Below are 16,692 nucleotides of genomic sequence, written 5' to 3' on the forward strand. Positions count from 1 at the left end.
CATGGCTTGTTTGCTGATCTAAAGGCTTACGAGTTTGAACTACAAACTAGAGAAAGAGAGCCTTATGCACCAACTGCCACAATGGCTTTAACTACTGTCAGACTGGAACCAACTAGTTCATCTGAAAAATCTGCTGATCAACTGAGCAATGATGCTATGTCATTGTTTATCAAGAAATTTGGAAGGTTCATGAGAATGAATCAAGAAAACTTCCAAAAGCAATATCAGAAGAACCAATCCAAAGAAGAATCCTATGTTTGCTACAACTGTGGCAAATCTAGTCATTTCATAGCAAACTGTTGATAGGGTTGGTTTTTTATGTGTTTTATTGCAATAGTTTATGTGTGTTTGCACTGTGCATGTGTACATGTCATTTACATTTTGTTCGTTTTAGAGTAAGCATATGCATTTTATCATTTCTCACTTGTGCATGACAAATTTGCAAGTAAAATGACCGGAAAACCGAAATTGAAGCAAAGTATGCGAGCCAAGAAAAACATACAGAATGGCTGGCACCCGAGCGGTAGAAAATCACCGCTCGGGCGGGAGAGGTGATCCGAGAAGCAAATCTCCAGAGAGGATGGTGCTCGGGCGGTAATATTCTACCGCACGGGTGCGAGAAATGCTTTCTGAGAAGAAAACTTACAGAAAACTCGACGCTTGGGGGTAATTTTCTACCGCCCGAGCGCGACTGCCACATTCCCCAAGCAATTTACAGAAGGTGTGGCGCTCGAGCGGTAATTTTCTACCGCCCGAGAGCCACCTATTTTTGGAAAAAATTCTTTGCCAATTCCTTACCTTATTCTTGGGATGTGGATGATATGGAAGGGGATTTGGACGTTTTTGGATCATTCAGACATTATTGGAGAGCCGCCACAAGCTTTGGAGAGGACTTTGCGCTTGGAGTTGAAGATTCGAAGATTTCCGGGCGTCGTTCCTCGCATTTTCATCACGAATAGTATATCTAATCTAGTTTTTATCATTCAAACATTTATTTGTTTATTTTAATTATGAATTCGAGTAGCTAACTTTAAATATTTGTTGAGAATTAATGGGATCCTACCCCAAACTTTTACCTAATTAATTTATATTTCGATTGTTGCGTTATTCTTGAATGTGCTACTGTTTTTCATTGTGTTGTTAGAGTGTAGCTAAATTTAACCACGTTTTTATATTGCGAGTGAGTTCGAGAGAATAACTTGTAATAGGAACGAGTACTATAATGCGTTGATCTACAATTTACATAGAGATATGAAATTGGAGACGCGCCGTTAGTCATAGTCCGGTAGGGTGAAAACTAGGGGATTTCATTAATCGACATGCGATTCATTCTTGATAAATAATTAAAGACATTTAATTACTTCATTGAATAGAATTAGTTTGGCATAGATCGAGAGAGTATGTTTAATTGAATAGGAAATCTTGTCGGAAGTATACAATCACTAACAAATGAATTGATTAATTAACGAGAGTAGGTGAACCGATATTTCCAACAAATTCATTTTTCATTGAATTTTAATTAACCATTTTAGATATTATATTTCATTATTTAATTATTGAATCTTTTTATCCGCATGTTTACTCGAGCATAGAAGTACTAAAACAATCAATCAAATTTCGTTGCTAAAGATTTGATAACTGAAAATAATAATTGTCAAATACAGTCTTCAGTGGAACGATACTCGTACTCACGTACATTATACTATTGCTTGACATCGTGCACTTGCGATTAATTATTGAGCATATAAAACCATATTTTTATTAAGGATTACACAGTGCAAGTTTTGCTCGATCAACTGTACTAAGCCAAACAAGGACAGTCGAGTATCAACTAATAAGGGAAAGAAGCCCTATGAGCACAAAAGAAGGACAAAGGATGACAAGAAATCATTCAAGAAGAAGCATGAAGTGCTTTTGGCTGAAGAAAGCAAATCTAAGTGGGCTGAAATCGACAGTGATGAGTCAGAACCAGAAAGCCCAAGCAGTTCAAGTGAAGATGAAGAGGAAGTCAAGTGCCTAATGGCAGATAATGCTGATCTGGAATCAGTAAGTGAACAGGTATTTGATTTTAGCTCTACTGATTTCACTCGTGAAAAACTCCCCTTACCACACTACATGACATGGTAAATGAGTATCATAAACTTGTTCGATCATTTGAGAAGGTTAGAACTGAGCAAACTGATACCAATGACAACAACACAGAAACTAATGATTCAGTTGAATTGTTGAGTCTAAAAAGGGAGATTGCATAGCAAAAAGCTGAAATGATCGAAAATCAAGCTTTGATATGTCAGTTAAAAACAGAAATTTCAAAACATACTGAACTGATTCAAGCTTGGAACAACTCTTCAGCTGCATTGACTGAAATGCAGAATTCTCAAAAATCAGTTGATGATAAAACTGGCTTAGGTTTAACATCATGATGAAAACTCTGCATGTGATACAAAACCAATGTTGTATGAAAAGAAAGGAAAATACATTGCCTTTGTAAAATCAACCATGTTAAATGAATTTTAAGAACCTAGTATGTCACGCCCCGAGACCGGGGTTAGTCAACACCGGCGTTGTTTAACAATCACACGATCGCGACAACAAGCCTCTTGTAGCACAGTATAAACCGAACCAGTTTATATATCATAATTTCCACGAAATAAACATTGTCTTTACAATAAAGAAATCCAACGAAATAGTTAATAATGCGGAAGCGTCTTACAATTCTTTAAATCAGAAAATTCGAAATAAAACCTATTACTAATCTGGCAGATCACCAACCCCAAAATTGTTCTGTCTCTTCGTCCTCAACCTGCTCTACGGACTTATCTGAGAAGGGTTGTAAGGGGGTGAGTATTTTGGGAATACTCAGTAAATGGGGGAATTTGAACACAACATAACCAATTTAATAACATTTTCGAAACATATCATAAATGTACATCATGCCTTTCATAATCGTAACGTAAATTCCATAACATAATAACACTGCGATTTTTCACGTTTAACGGTTTACTGACGTCAGTCCCTAAGTTTTGATCCTCTAAGGGGGCGAGGCCATAAAACAGTTCTATCCCACTGTTAAAGGCCATATGTTGGAATTCCACCCATTTTCAGGGAATCTTCACAGTGTCAAACATAAACGTATCAAAATTTCGTAAAAACGTATAAATAAAACGATGGTACTCGACCGTATTTTTAAACCACAAAACCGAAATTTTCTCACATATGCATAAACCGAAATTATAAATTTTAAAACAGTCCACTTACAGTATATTTTCTTGCTAAAAACGTGGATGATTGGCTTCGGGAGGTGAGTCGTATCCTTGCTCCTCACTCGGCAGGACTTCGGCTTATATTCTTGGACGAATTTCGGACAGCGTTTCGGCTATGAAGAGTTGCTGAATTCTCGAAATTTTCAGCAAGAAATTCGAAATTTATGGGGTAGGGAATGCTAGGCTTGATGTGGTATTTATAGGGGAGGAGAAGGGAGCTAAACTTGGTATTCCAATCTTACCAAAAACCCATGCCAAATCTCACAAATTGACTCTCATATTCCTTCCTAAAATTCGAAAATTCAGCTACCAAGTTAGGAGATTTATACTCTAATCCAATGCCCTTGATTAATTCAGAATTTAGGTTGCTAGATCCAACGGTTTTGGTGGAGATTTTTGATGATTTCCTTCCAATCTTGCACTATATTTCCCAAATTCAAAAATATGCATGATATTTTAATGACTTAATATTGTATATTCTAGAGTATCTCCATATTTCCCATATAAAATATTCTCCAATATAAAAATCTTATTTTAATACAATAATCTAAAAAAATAAATATCCTCTACTCTTAATTAAGTACACTATGGACAATTTTTCGGTTCTCACATCCCTCCCTCATTATGAGAAGTTTCGTCCTCGAAACTGGAGTTGGCCCGGTCTCCAAATAGGTATATTCCTTTCCCTTACAATCTACTACCGCATTGTTTCTTGCTAACCAATCCATTCCTAAGATGATATCGAAATCGACCATGATCAACTGTATCAGGTCGGCTCTAAAAATCTAATTACCCATACTGATTTTTCAATCTCTGTAAATTACGTCAGTTTCAATGGCTCTACTAGTAGGCGTGGCTAGTTGGAAAGGTTCAGTTAGCTTATCGGGCTTACGTCCTAACTTCTTAGCAAATCTCTTAGACACAAAAGAATGTGTAGCGCCACAGTCAATTAGCACATAAGCAGGCACTTGCTGAAAAATATGGTACCTGACACAACATCATTTGCATAATCTGCCTCCTCCTGCGTCATGGCAAACACCCTGGCATTCGGTTTGTTCTCCCGTGGTTTGTTGGCATTCGCCCCTGGGCTTGACCCGTCTTCTTTACCTGGTCCAGTTGTTTTGTTGCTGGCTGCTGGACAATCTGCCATACGGTGTCCTGGTTTTCCGCATCCAAAGCAGACGTCGTTGGCTCTACGACATTCTCCCAGGTGTCGTAAGTGGCAAGTTGGGCAAGGCTTAATGGCTTGGTAGCCTGAGGCAGGCGAAGTTCCTTTAGATGGTTCACCGGAATGGTTCGGTTTCTTGAACGACTGACTGCCATGAGAGAACTGATCATTCATAGGCCTTTTGTTCCTAATCTTCTTCTCTCTGCGCTGGATATCAGTTTCAACTCGGATAGCTGTGCCCATCAAGTCTGAGAAGTTTGCAGGTTGGTAGACTGCCAAAGCCGACTGTATTCTGCTGTTCAAACCCTTTTTGAAGCGGTGCAATTTCAGAGCTTCATCTGCCATGATTGTCGGTGCATAGGATCCAAGAGAATTGAACTGAGATGTGTATCCTACCACTGACATATCCGGAGTCTGAGTCAGATTTTCAAACTCACTCAACTTTTGCAACTTGACCTCGGCTGGAAAGTACTGCTTGAGGAATGCATCTCGAAAGCGCTGCCATGTGATTGGCCCGGCGGTTAACATGGCTGGGGAGACGGCTTCCCACCACTTACTTGCTTTGCCTTCAAGGAAGGGTACCATCACATCCTCTTTAAGAGCATCGGGTATTTCTAGCAGTCGCATCTGAGTTTGCACGCTTTTCAACCAGTTTTGGCCTAACTCAGGATCTGCGTCCCCTTGGAACGTCGGGCACCTGTTCTTGCGCAGTGATTCATAATGGAACTTGACTCCGTGCTGTGGTCGAGGTGGTGGTGGCTGATTGGCGTTCTGGTTTCCCAACCCTTGCAGTGTGGTTGCCACAATGGTGGCTATGGCCATAAGATCAGCTCGGCTTAGTTGACTGTAGGCGGGGGTCCGTTCCCTTGCTCGTTCTCCTGTCCGCCTTCTCGGTTGGCATTAGCGTAACGCGGGTTGCGGTTCTGCCTCGGGGGTCTGCCGACCATTTCCTATAATCGCAAGTTCTAAGAATTTGTATGAGTAGGATTTATGCAATAGATTGCATAGAAGTAAATTGAAATCAATGGAGCAAATAAAATATTTTATTGATTTCTCAAGCAGGAAAGTAAATGAACATGACCAATCCAAATGGATTAAAAGTATTTGACAATGAATGTACTGAATAGAAAAACGTAGCGACAATGGAATTAACTACTAAGAACGGTTCACTAAACACTCTAATCCGATATCTCTCCATTTCCTGGAAACAATAAAAAGGAAATGCTCAGAATATCGAAAATAGGACAGAATATAGAGTCAAGCATATGAAAATAATTAAAAATTCGAAAATTTCCAAAAATAGGAAGTTTTGAGATAGGCATATCGATTCGAAGAGTATGTCGAGAGGATTTCAGATCAGTTGACGGAACCGAATTCGGAGTTTCCTACGAAAAATCGAAGAACACATGCTGGCGGGTTGACTCGTTGACTCGGCCGAGTTGACTCGCCGGTTTGACTCGCCGGAGTATCGGAGCAAAGGCGTATGTTGGTGAATGAGTCAGGATCACGGAACCGGTGGTGGCACGACCAGAATCGGTCGGAAAGCTACCTAATTTGGCCGGAACTCGCGAGAAATCGGTTGACTCACTCGAAATTGGGCGTTCCCGATTGGTTGATCCGAACTCGAAATTGATTCTTGGTAAAAGGTACCCATGGATCTTAGATTGTTTTGGTAAAAGGAATTGATAATCGGAGTAGGATTGGTAGGGTAATTGGACAAAATAATTTTTGAGTTAGGGTTCATACGTCAAATCCGTAGATCTGAAATTCCCGTTGCATTCGTATGCGGAATCTGAAATTGTTTGAGGGCTTTTGTTCCTCTCATCGAGGTGGTCCTAGATCTGGTCTCCGATCAAAGAAACACTACCGGAAGCGGCCGGAATCGGTGAAAAACGCGGCAGCGCGCGTAGGGGCTGTTTGGCCGAAATATATTTTATTTTTTTCGAAATTCGACTTTTTTTTTTGAAACTCGATTTTTTTCCCACTCGGATTATGAACCTAGTGGCTCTGATACCACTTAAATTCATGCCCAGAGACCGGGGTTAGTCGACACCGGCGTTGTTTAAAAATCACACGATCGCGACAACAAGCTTCTTGTAGCACAGTATAAACCGAACCAGTTTATATATCATAATTTCCACGAAATAAAAATTGTCTTTACAATAAAGAAATCCAACGAAATAGTAAATAATGCGGAAGCGTCTTACAATTCTTTAAATCAGAAAATTCGAAATAAAACCCATTACTAATCTGGCAGATCACCAACCCCAAAATTGTTCTGTCTCTTCGTCCTCAACCTGCTCTTCGGACTTATCTGGGAAGGGTTGTAAGGGGGTGAGTATTTTGGGAATACTCAGTAAATGGGGGACTTTGAACACAACATAACCAATTTAATAACATTTTCGAAACATATCATAAACGTACATCATGCCATTCATAATCGTAACGTAAATTCCATAACATAATAACACTGCGATTTTTCACGTTTAACGGTTTACTGACGTCAGTCCCTAAGTTTTGATCTTCTAAGGGGGCGAGGCCATAAAACAGTTTTATCCCACTGTTAAAGGCCATATGTTGGAATTCCACCCATTTTCAGGGAATCTTCACAGTGTCAAACATAAACGTATCAAAAGTTCGTAAAAACGTATAAATAAAACGACGGTACTCGACCGTATTTTTAAACCACAAAACCGAAATTTTCTCACATATGCATAAACCGAAATTATAAATTTTAAAACAGCCCACTTACAGTATATTTTCTTGCTAAAAACGTGGATGATTGGCTTCGGGAGGTGAGTCGTATCCTTGCTCCTCACTCGGCAGGACTTCGGCTTAAATTCTTGGATGAATTTCGGGCAGCGTTTCGGCTATGAAGAGTTGCTGAATTCTCGAAATTTTCAGCAAGAAATTCGAAATTTAGGGGGTAGGGAATGCTAGGCTTGATGTGGTATTTATAGGGGAGGAGAAGGGAGCTAAACTTGGTATTCCAATCTTACCAAAAACCCATGCCAAATCTCACAAATTGACTCTCATATTTCTTCCTAAAATTCGAAAATTCAGCTACCAAGTTAGGAGATTTATACTCTAATCCAATGCTCTTGATTAATTCAGAATTTAGGTTGCTAGATCCAACGGATTTGGTGGAGATTTTTGATGATTTCCTTCCAATCTTGCACTATATTTCCCAAATTCAAAAATATGCATGATATTTTAATGACTTAATATTGTATATTCTAGAGTATCTCCATATTTCTCATATAAAATATTCTCCAATATTAAAATCTTATTTTAATACAATAATCCAAAAAAAAATATCCTCTACTCTTAATTAAGTACACTATGGACAATTTTTCGGTTCTCACATAGTAAACCAGATGTTCAATTGATTGAAAGTAAGAACAAAGGAAAACAACATGGTACTGGATATAGCTCTGAGAGTTTAACTTATACAAGAAACTGGTTACCTAAACGATTCAGTCACAAAAATCAGTACTCAAGGAATGACTATTACAATTATTAAAACTGTAAGCCAGTTCCGAAACGATATCAAAAGAATAGCCAGTTGAAAAAAGATAAAAATCATACTGTTTCATCCTCACATAACACACATATTGCCAAAAATTCGAGAAAAGCCATTTGGAACACAGTAACTGAGAAATCAGTTAGACTGATTCAAGTCTGGGTTCCTAAAGAACTAATCAGTTTAGGACCCAAATGAATATGTGTACAAAAAATATATATTGTGTGTGATTGCAGGTAAAAAGAACAAGCAAGGTGGTATCTATACAGTGGTTGTTCGTGACATATGACAGGAGATCCAAATTTGCTTTCTCAACTGATCAAATATACTGGACCAAACATCAGTTTTGGAGACAACTCTAAAGGTAAAACTGTGGGTAAGAGTAAGCTTATCAATGGTAACTTTACCATTAGAGGTGTTTTGCTAGTTGAGAATTTGAAGTATAACTTGATAAGCATCAGTCAGTTATGCGACAATAATTTCTCAGTTCAGTTTGACAGACACACGTGTTTAGTTAGTGTAAAACCCGTAAATTAAACTGCGTATAAGTCATGCATAATTCTAGTATTTAAATTAAAATGATTTTATTGCATGAGTATGTAAATTCTTTTCTTTAAATTTATTTATTTTACGCAGTAGTTTAATTGTTACCTTTTCAGTTAAATAAGCAAGGACCGGAGACCGGAGAATTTTCAGGAAAATTATTTTTATCTCTCGAATTATTTTTATAAATTAAGTTAAAGCATTTTTAAGTGTATTTTTGAAAAATGGGAATTTTTAGATATTTCTACCCGCATATTTTATTTTTATCGGTATGCAAATTTTATCGAATCGGGGGACTTTTTAATGGTTCGGCTATTATTTTCAAATTCTTTCCAACTCGAAATATTTTTCGAGAGTGGATTTGGGCTTATTGGGCCTACTTTGAGTTTATAGGGCTTAGTTATCTTTTTAACTTTTAAATTAAACAATATAGGCCCATAAATTAATTTGTTATCTATATAATTAACCTTAAACACCATCTACCCTAAACCTAAATTTTTGTACCAGCCGACACCCTCATTTATCACACCCTACCCTCGGTTTCAGAAGATAGCAGTTGAAGGCCACATTCTTTTGGCTTCTTGTGGCAAAGAAAGAAAAACTACCCGGTCCCTCCATTTCATCCTTGCACTCCAATCTTCTTAAGGCACGTTTTGCACCATTTTTTTTCTGCATCATAACCGTATACTTTACTGATGGTGTTGTTCATGCATAAAATGTTTCGATCTAAACACCTCCATGATAGAACTTTTCGCTTTTCGCTTGTATGTCTCGTTTCTATTTGTGACTCACGACTTTTCTGAACTTGATGCAAGGGGCTGCGGTCCTGGTGTGTCTAATGGCTTCTAGTAGTGTCAAAAGGTTGGATCGGGGTTTAGTGTGGTTGTTGGTTGCTGCAAGGGAAGGGCTGAGTCGAGGATTCTCATTGAGAGGGCCCGATTTGGGAGGGGTTAGCTTACAGGGGATCGTCTGGCTGCGCAAGGACTCAGCCGAGCCTTTGACCAGACCTTGGTCGGTCTGAGACAAGGCTCGGGAGGGCTCTTCACGCGCTGGGACCACCCGAGAGAGTAGATCGCAGCATGTGAGGAAGAGATGGCGTGGGAGAGGCTTGGGATTCTTGTGTTTGGTTTCGGCGGGTAGGCTGCATGGGCGCAGTGGCGTGGGTTCACGGTGTTCTTTAGGGTCTGGGCTAGGTCCTAGAGGGCTTGGATCGGGGCTGGTTGTGGGGACCCGGACGTTAATCACGTTCTAAATCATAATTATGACTAATTAATCAATTAGTATAAACAGGGTCTAAAATTTTTTTTCTAAAATACACAGCGGAACGTAATGTAATTAAATTCAGATTACATATTAAACATAACATACAATTATTGTATGATCTACAATAATCCAACTAGGTTCAACTACAAGTCCGTGCTGAATCCTAAGTTGCTTCAAAGCCCGGATCTCCACGCTATCTAGTCCAGCCTCGTTCTCTTCTTGACCCTGATCCTAGCCCACCTGTTGCCATGCACACATACAAACAAGACAACAACCTGATAACTCCAGTGAGATATAAATATCCCAGTATAAATCATGTATACATGCCATCATATAAACAATATAAAAGCACATAACAGAAAATCATATCCCATATCAAAATCATGACATGAATAAATAACAAGACTAAGTCATATTCTAAACATGTATCCTACTCCGGAACATAATTCAATATCAAGAATAAATTCCATTCTAAGCATGTACCAACATCAGGAACATAATTCAACATCCATCAATATCAATCGATATAACTGTCACTCACACTCGTGACTCTACGTTTTAGACTAGACTCAATCCTAGCCTAGGGATCCCGGTTTCTAGACATTGGCATTCCATATCGACCAACAGTAATAGAAAAGACTCCAGTTCTATCCACGTCGATATAGTATCGATCACCAGTAATAGAAGAAGCTCTGTTTCTATCCACATCAGTATAGTATCGATCACCAGTAATAGAAGAAACTCCGATTCTATCCACATCGATATATCATCGATCAACAGTAATAGAAGAAGTTATGATTCTATCCGCATCGATACAGTACTGATCACCAGTAATAGAAGCAGCTATAATTCTATCCGCATCGATAGCCAATTATCCAGTGACAGACTATGGCACTTCCGCCAATACAATATCTCATGACATCGTGCAATGTGCCCGTGGTGATCCCACCACTATCAGGCACTTCTGTCATAAGACTATTCGTCTAATACCTGTTATCTACAATTCAAGAGAACAAGTATATCAATCAACTCAATGCAAATATCAATGCAATAAAATAAAGTATGTGATTTAGGCGAACTCGAGTCAAACCTCCCTCGAGTTGTGCAATCCTAACTCAACATTAATTTATACCTTTATCTTCTCGCTCCGAAGAAGAAGAAGAATTCCCGACTCTATCTCGGTCCATTTTCAATCTGGTAATAACAATACAGAACAGATATAATATCAATATTCAACTCAATTCAATACATGTTCTGATTAATATTCAAATCGAAATATACTCTGATCCATATCGAATCAAGATGCAATCTAAATCAATACCGAATCTGATCAATATCAATCAACTGATGTTCCGACGGTATAATAATATAATCTCGATAACCCCGTCCATTCGAACATCACAGATATAATACCAGACTTCGTAATCAGTATCAGTAGGAATCATAATCTCAATGATGACATAAATCTGATATCGATTCTCAATTAAATCGACTCCGAAAATCATAATAATTACATAATCAGTCTGATCTTCGATCTGGCTTCGATTCTACGATGTCTAACATGACAAGAACATCATATACGAATCCTATTCAATTCTGACAATAGTCTAATTTCAAAACATGTCAAAACGTAGCAAAACTTACGTCAAGTTGTAGTCGACGTCGATAGGAACACAATACCGTATTCAGATTCAAAATCGAACAGACAGATTTCTCGTAAATTAATTTCGAAATTTACGAACGACGCCTTTCCCCAAAGCTTTCCTTTCCCTTTATTTCCTGATCCTTAACGTTTATATGTATATATATATATACACTCATGCTGCATACGAGAGACCAAGTGGCATTCTTACGTTTTGCATGACTGGCGCTCGGGCGGTAAGAAACTACCGCTCGAGCGCGGCAGTTTCTGCCCAAGATTTTCAACTTGCACCCTTGGCGCTCGGGCGGTAATATTCTACCGCTCGGGCGCCACATCTTCTGCCCGAGACACATTTCTGTTGAACAATGGCGCTCGGGCGGTCAAAAACCACCGCTCGGGCGCCACACTCTGAGCCAAACTTCCTCGAATTTCACATGTAGTCTTATTTTCATGTTCCGATTAATCCTTTCATAATCATATCAAATTATATATCAATAATTATAGATTACTAGGATTAAATTTCCGGGTATTACATTTCTCCCCCTCTAAGATATAATTTTGTCACCGAAATCACAAACACTCAACTCGTGTTATACAAATAATCAGATAATATCTCAAATCAGATACAGGAAGGAGACTTACAGAAATTATAATGATCTCATATCAATGAAATCACTCGTGATAGAATCAACCTCAGAACCATGGCTATACAACATCCGTATATACCAATCAATCAACTCATAACAATCAATATCCTTATATGTTAATCCCAGTCAAAGACATATTCAATCTTCGGCTTCAAATACTAACAATCATCGTCCGACGTTAGCATATTTAGTCTACTAATTCTGAGTTGTTTTCATTTTCTTCTGAATCAGTTTCATTTTCTTTATCAGATATCTGATCCTATCAATTCCAATCTTAGGCATCACTGCAATATCATTCCTATAAGAAGGAAAATAGCAGTTTTCACTGTACAATACTTCAAGTCAAGCTATTTCGATACTCGTTTAATAGCTATTATCGTACAATAGTTCAAAAGTGACAATGAATCATGTCAACTAGTGCTATAATCCAGCACTACATTTCATGGATATCCTCCAGTATCAGGATAGTTCACTCCGACTATCCGTCAATCTATAAATCATAGATGAAAAATCATGTTATACACTCAGCCAAAAGTATAAAATCAAACGAAAATCACGGTCTGATATAATCAACTTTGGCATTCAATACAATCTGACTCCCGTTTCTGACATACCTCTCAGTCGTCTGGTCATATTTGTAAGTCATCCTGTACAATATAACCTATGCAGATTTGAACAATCGTTCAATCATAGCCACTATCTTGGCAATATTACAATAGTGTCATCACACAATCCATAGAAATGTACTCCCATTTCTATTTAGAAATCAATAATCAAGATCAGTAATTTAAAAGCTTCTATCTGTCTGTCTTTATCTGTCAACGATTTAGACATTTCAATATAAATTCTGACATAACTGATTCCATCTGTTTACTTCAAAACTGTCTATTCGAATTATCACACATTTCCTGTTACCAGAATAGTACTGACTCTACTATTGTGTGCATCTGACAATACCTGTCATTTCTAATTCGAACATCTGACACAAATAAATCACTTAATAATATAAATTAAAGAAAATACCTACCTGGTATTCGGTTCTGATTATCAAAATCAAATTCTGGACAGTCTGATCAAACTTCTGAACTGCTTTAATCTTCAAAATCAGTTCTAACTCGACTGAACTGTATGTAAGCTCAACGGTTCATAACAATCGGTATCAAACATGGATTCAGAATGATGACAATATCAGATCAGATTCAAAATATCAATACACAATACTGATCTAATAACTGCATAAGACGCAATCTCTGACATCTCTGAAATTCTGCTACATTCAATGTCATTCTCAGCCACTGACCATGGTCTCACTGTGCTACAATCAATCAGTATACCATCTTCAGATATCACAGACTCTGATCCCGATTCATATCCGAACACTTCTGTATATAACAATCTCAGTTCCCAGAATATTCAATATAAATGTCAACTGTTCGATTCAATCGATCATATGCTGCGAATATAACAAAATATCATAGATAAACCGAGCATAAAATCATCAGAACACTTCCGAGCACAGGATTTATCAACCCATAAATGGAACTGAAGTACTTTACAAAGAAACATATAATCGGATGTAACTCTAACCCTTCAGGTAATAAACCTTTCAACTGATATCTCCATTCTCTCGATTCAATCAGTATCAGTCTATAAGAAATTCTAGAATGAAACCAATACCTGGAATCACATCAAGGCTGAAATCACTCTCCCTGATACAGGACAACCTGAAATCTCACCTGCAAGACTATAGAAAACTTCCTGCTACTAGTAAATCAATCAGTGATAGACTCCACTTCAGTCATCCACGAACAAAAAGGAATAACTCCATTCCTTTTGACAATCATCGAATCTTATATAATACGGATATCAAGGAATTCAAAATCAAGAATCCTTACCGTATATCATTCATTCTTTGGCCATTTCAGGTCCAAATCTTACCATTTCCTGGCAAGACTCTATAATAGCTCTGTACTTGTTCGATATATCACTATCAATCACGCAGTCATCATCAGACAATACAAGTATAAGCTAGTCTAACTCAATCTCATTCTCAACTTACTTTAGTATACAATATATTACAGAATATCACTGATATCAAATTCTTTCCCCAACAAGGTAAGGAATCAATACTACAGTAGATACAGACTCAACAGGTACAACGTATATCAATGCAACTCAGTCAAGGATAATCGTAAAGAATGCATTAGTATATATCAATGCATATGCAATCTAATCATAAAAGATCAGTACCTGTCACTGTATCATTCAGTATGTCCTGGGTCTGTTTCTCGATCACCACCCCCAGATGATCCTGCTCCCTGAAATCTTCGGGCACCTTTCTGTGGACAGACTCTAGCAAAGTGTCCTTGCTGTTTACAGAAGTTGTACCGACCAGTCACTCCATGGCATAGCTCCGGGGAATGTCTCCCACCGCAATTCTTGCAATAAACTCCAGTATAACTCGGGCTAGAACCACTGGAGCTAGATGAACCACTCCCTAGCTTCTTGAATGGCTTCTTTCGAGCTTTCAGCAAATCCTGCTTTCCACTCGTGCTACCGCGATCAACCCGGAGAGAAGGTTGCTGTGTCTGGGGTTGCACCACACACAACCTTTTTAGTTGTCTAATCAGACTCGTCTCCGCTCTTTTCGCTCTACTCAGGACATCAGCAAAATGGTAAGGCCGCTGCATATTCATCAATGCAACTATCTCCGAGTTCAATCCTCTAATGAACTGAGCCGTTACAGCTTCATCATTTCCAGCTACATGAGAAGCAAAACGCAGTAGAGTAGAGAATTTAGCCACATATTCTTCAATATTCAGTTGCCCTTGTCTCAAATTCTCAAACTCTGCTTTCTTGTCCTCGCGATACGAAACGGAGAAAAATCTTCGATAAAATTCAGTTCTGAAGACTTCCCACGTGATCACAGTACCACGTAGTTCTAATATTCCTTTGGTTATAATCCACCAACTCCTGGCGGCCTCTTGCAACTGATGGAATAACAGTTTAACTCTCTGTTCATATGTACAATCAACTAAATCAACCAGGATTTCTATGTCATCAAACCAGTTTCCAGAATCTTCAGACGTCTCGATACCACTCAGAATCGGCGGTTGCAGTAACTGAAACTCTCTCAACTTTATTTCCATCTGAGTCTCTGATACATCTATCTGATAAGACGAAGTACTACCCCTTTCTGAAATCCTTCTATGAGGTATATCTGATAATCAAAGATGTTAGTAGTAACAAGAGACAAATCCGTCTCAATCCCAATCCTGATCAGCTTACCTCTGATCAAGAATTGGTTCTGACCCAGTTTCAAATAATACATATTACCAAATCAGCTCAGATATTCAGGTAACATGTAGCTTAATATCCAGTAAAAACATACTAAAATCTTAACATATACAATGTAATTTCCTCATTATATTCAAGCATATGCCATATAAATCCAGGCAGTAAAGCTTCGTATCATGCTAGCATACACATGCAAGGAAAGAAAACTCATTCTACCCCGCTCATCCTTCTCTATCTCAGTGCTAAGGAACCTATAGTTCAAGGACCTACAGCTCTGATACCACCTGTTGTGGGGACCCAGACGTTAATCACGTTCTAAATCATAATTATGACTAATTAATCAATTAGTATAAACAGGTTCTAAATTTTTTTTTCTAAAATACACAGCGGAACGTAATGTAATTAAATTCAAATTACATATTAAACATAACATACAATTATTGTATGATCTACAATAATCCAACTAGGTTCAACTACAAGTCCGTGCTGAATCCTAAGTTGCTTCAAAGCCCGGATCTCCACGCTATCTAGTCCAGCCTCGTTCTCTTCTTGACCCTGATCCTAGCCCACCTGTTGCCATGCACACATACAAACAAGACAACAGCCGGATAACTCCGGTGAGATATAAATATCCCAGTATAAATTATGTATACATGCCATCATATAAACAATATAAAAGCTCTGTTATCCCATATCAAAATCATGACATGAATCAATAACAAGAATAAGTCATATTCTAAACATGTATCCTACTCCGGAACATAATTCAATATCAAGAATAAATTCCATTCTAAGCATGTACCAACATCAGGAACATAATTCAACATCCATCAATATCAATCGATATAACTGTCACTCAAACTCGTGACTCTACGTTTTAGACTAGACTCAATCCTAGCCTAGGGATCCCGGTTTCTAGACATTGGCATTCCATATCGACCAACAGTAATAGAAAAGACTCCAGTTCTATCCACGTCGATATAGTATCGATCACCAGTAATAGAAGAAGCTCTGTTTCTATCCACATCAGTATAGTATCGATCACCAGTAATAGAAGAAACTCCGATTCTATCCACATCGATATATCATCGATCAACAGTAATAGAAGAAGTTATGATTCTATCCACATCGATACAGTACTGATCACCAGTAATAGAAGGAGCTATAATTCTATCCACATCGATAGCCAATTATCCAGTGACAGACTATGGCACTTCCGCCAATACAATATCTCATGACATCGTGCAATGTGCCCGTGGTGATCCCACCACTATCAGGCACTTCTGTCATAAGACTATTCGTCTAATACCTGTTATCTATAATTCAAGAGAACAAGTATATCAATC

At 38.2% G+C, this 16,692-nt stretch overlaps 1 protein-coding gene across 1 annotated transcript; it reads right to left on the reverse strand.

Moving 5' to 3' along the window:
- Positions 1-4,212: 4,212 nt before the first annotated feature.
- LOC140805411 (uncharacterized) lies at positions 4,213-5,253 on the reverse strand. The gene has a single exon (XM_073161682.1). The coding sequence runs from the start codon at positions 5,251-5,253 to the stop codon at positions 4,213-4,215; it is 1,041 nt and encodes a 346-aa protein (XP_073017783.1).
- Positions 5,254-16,692: the final 11,439 nt, after the last annotated feature.

Source organism: Primulina eburnea, chromosome 11 (genome assembly GCF_022965805.1).
Source record: "Primulina eburnea isolate SZY01 chromosome 11, ASM2296580v1, whole genome shotgun sequence".
Taxonomy (NCBI): domain Eukaryota; kingdom Viridiplantae; phylum Streptophyta; class Magnoliopsida; order Lamiales; family Gesneriaceae; genus Primulina; species Primulina eburnea.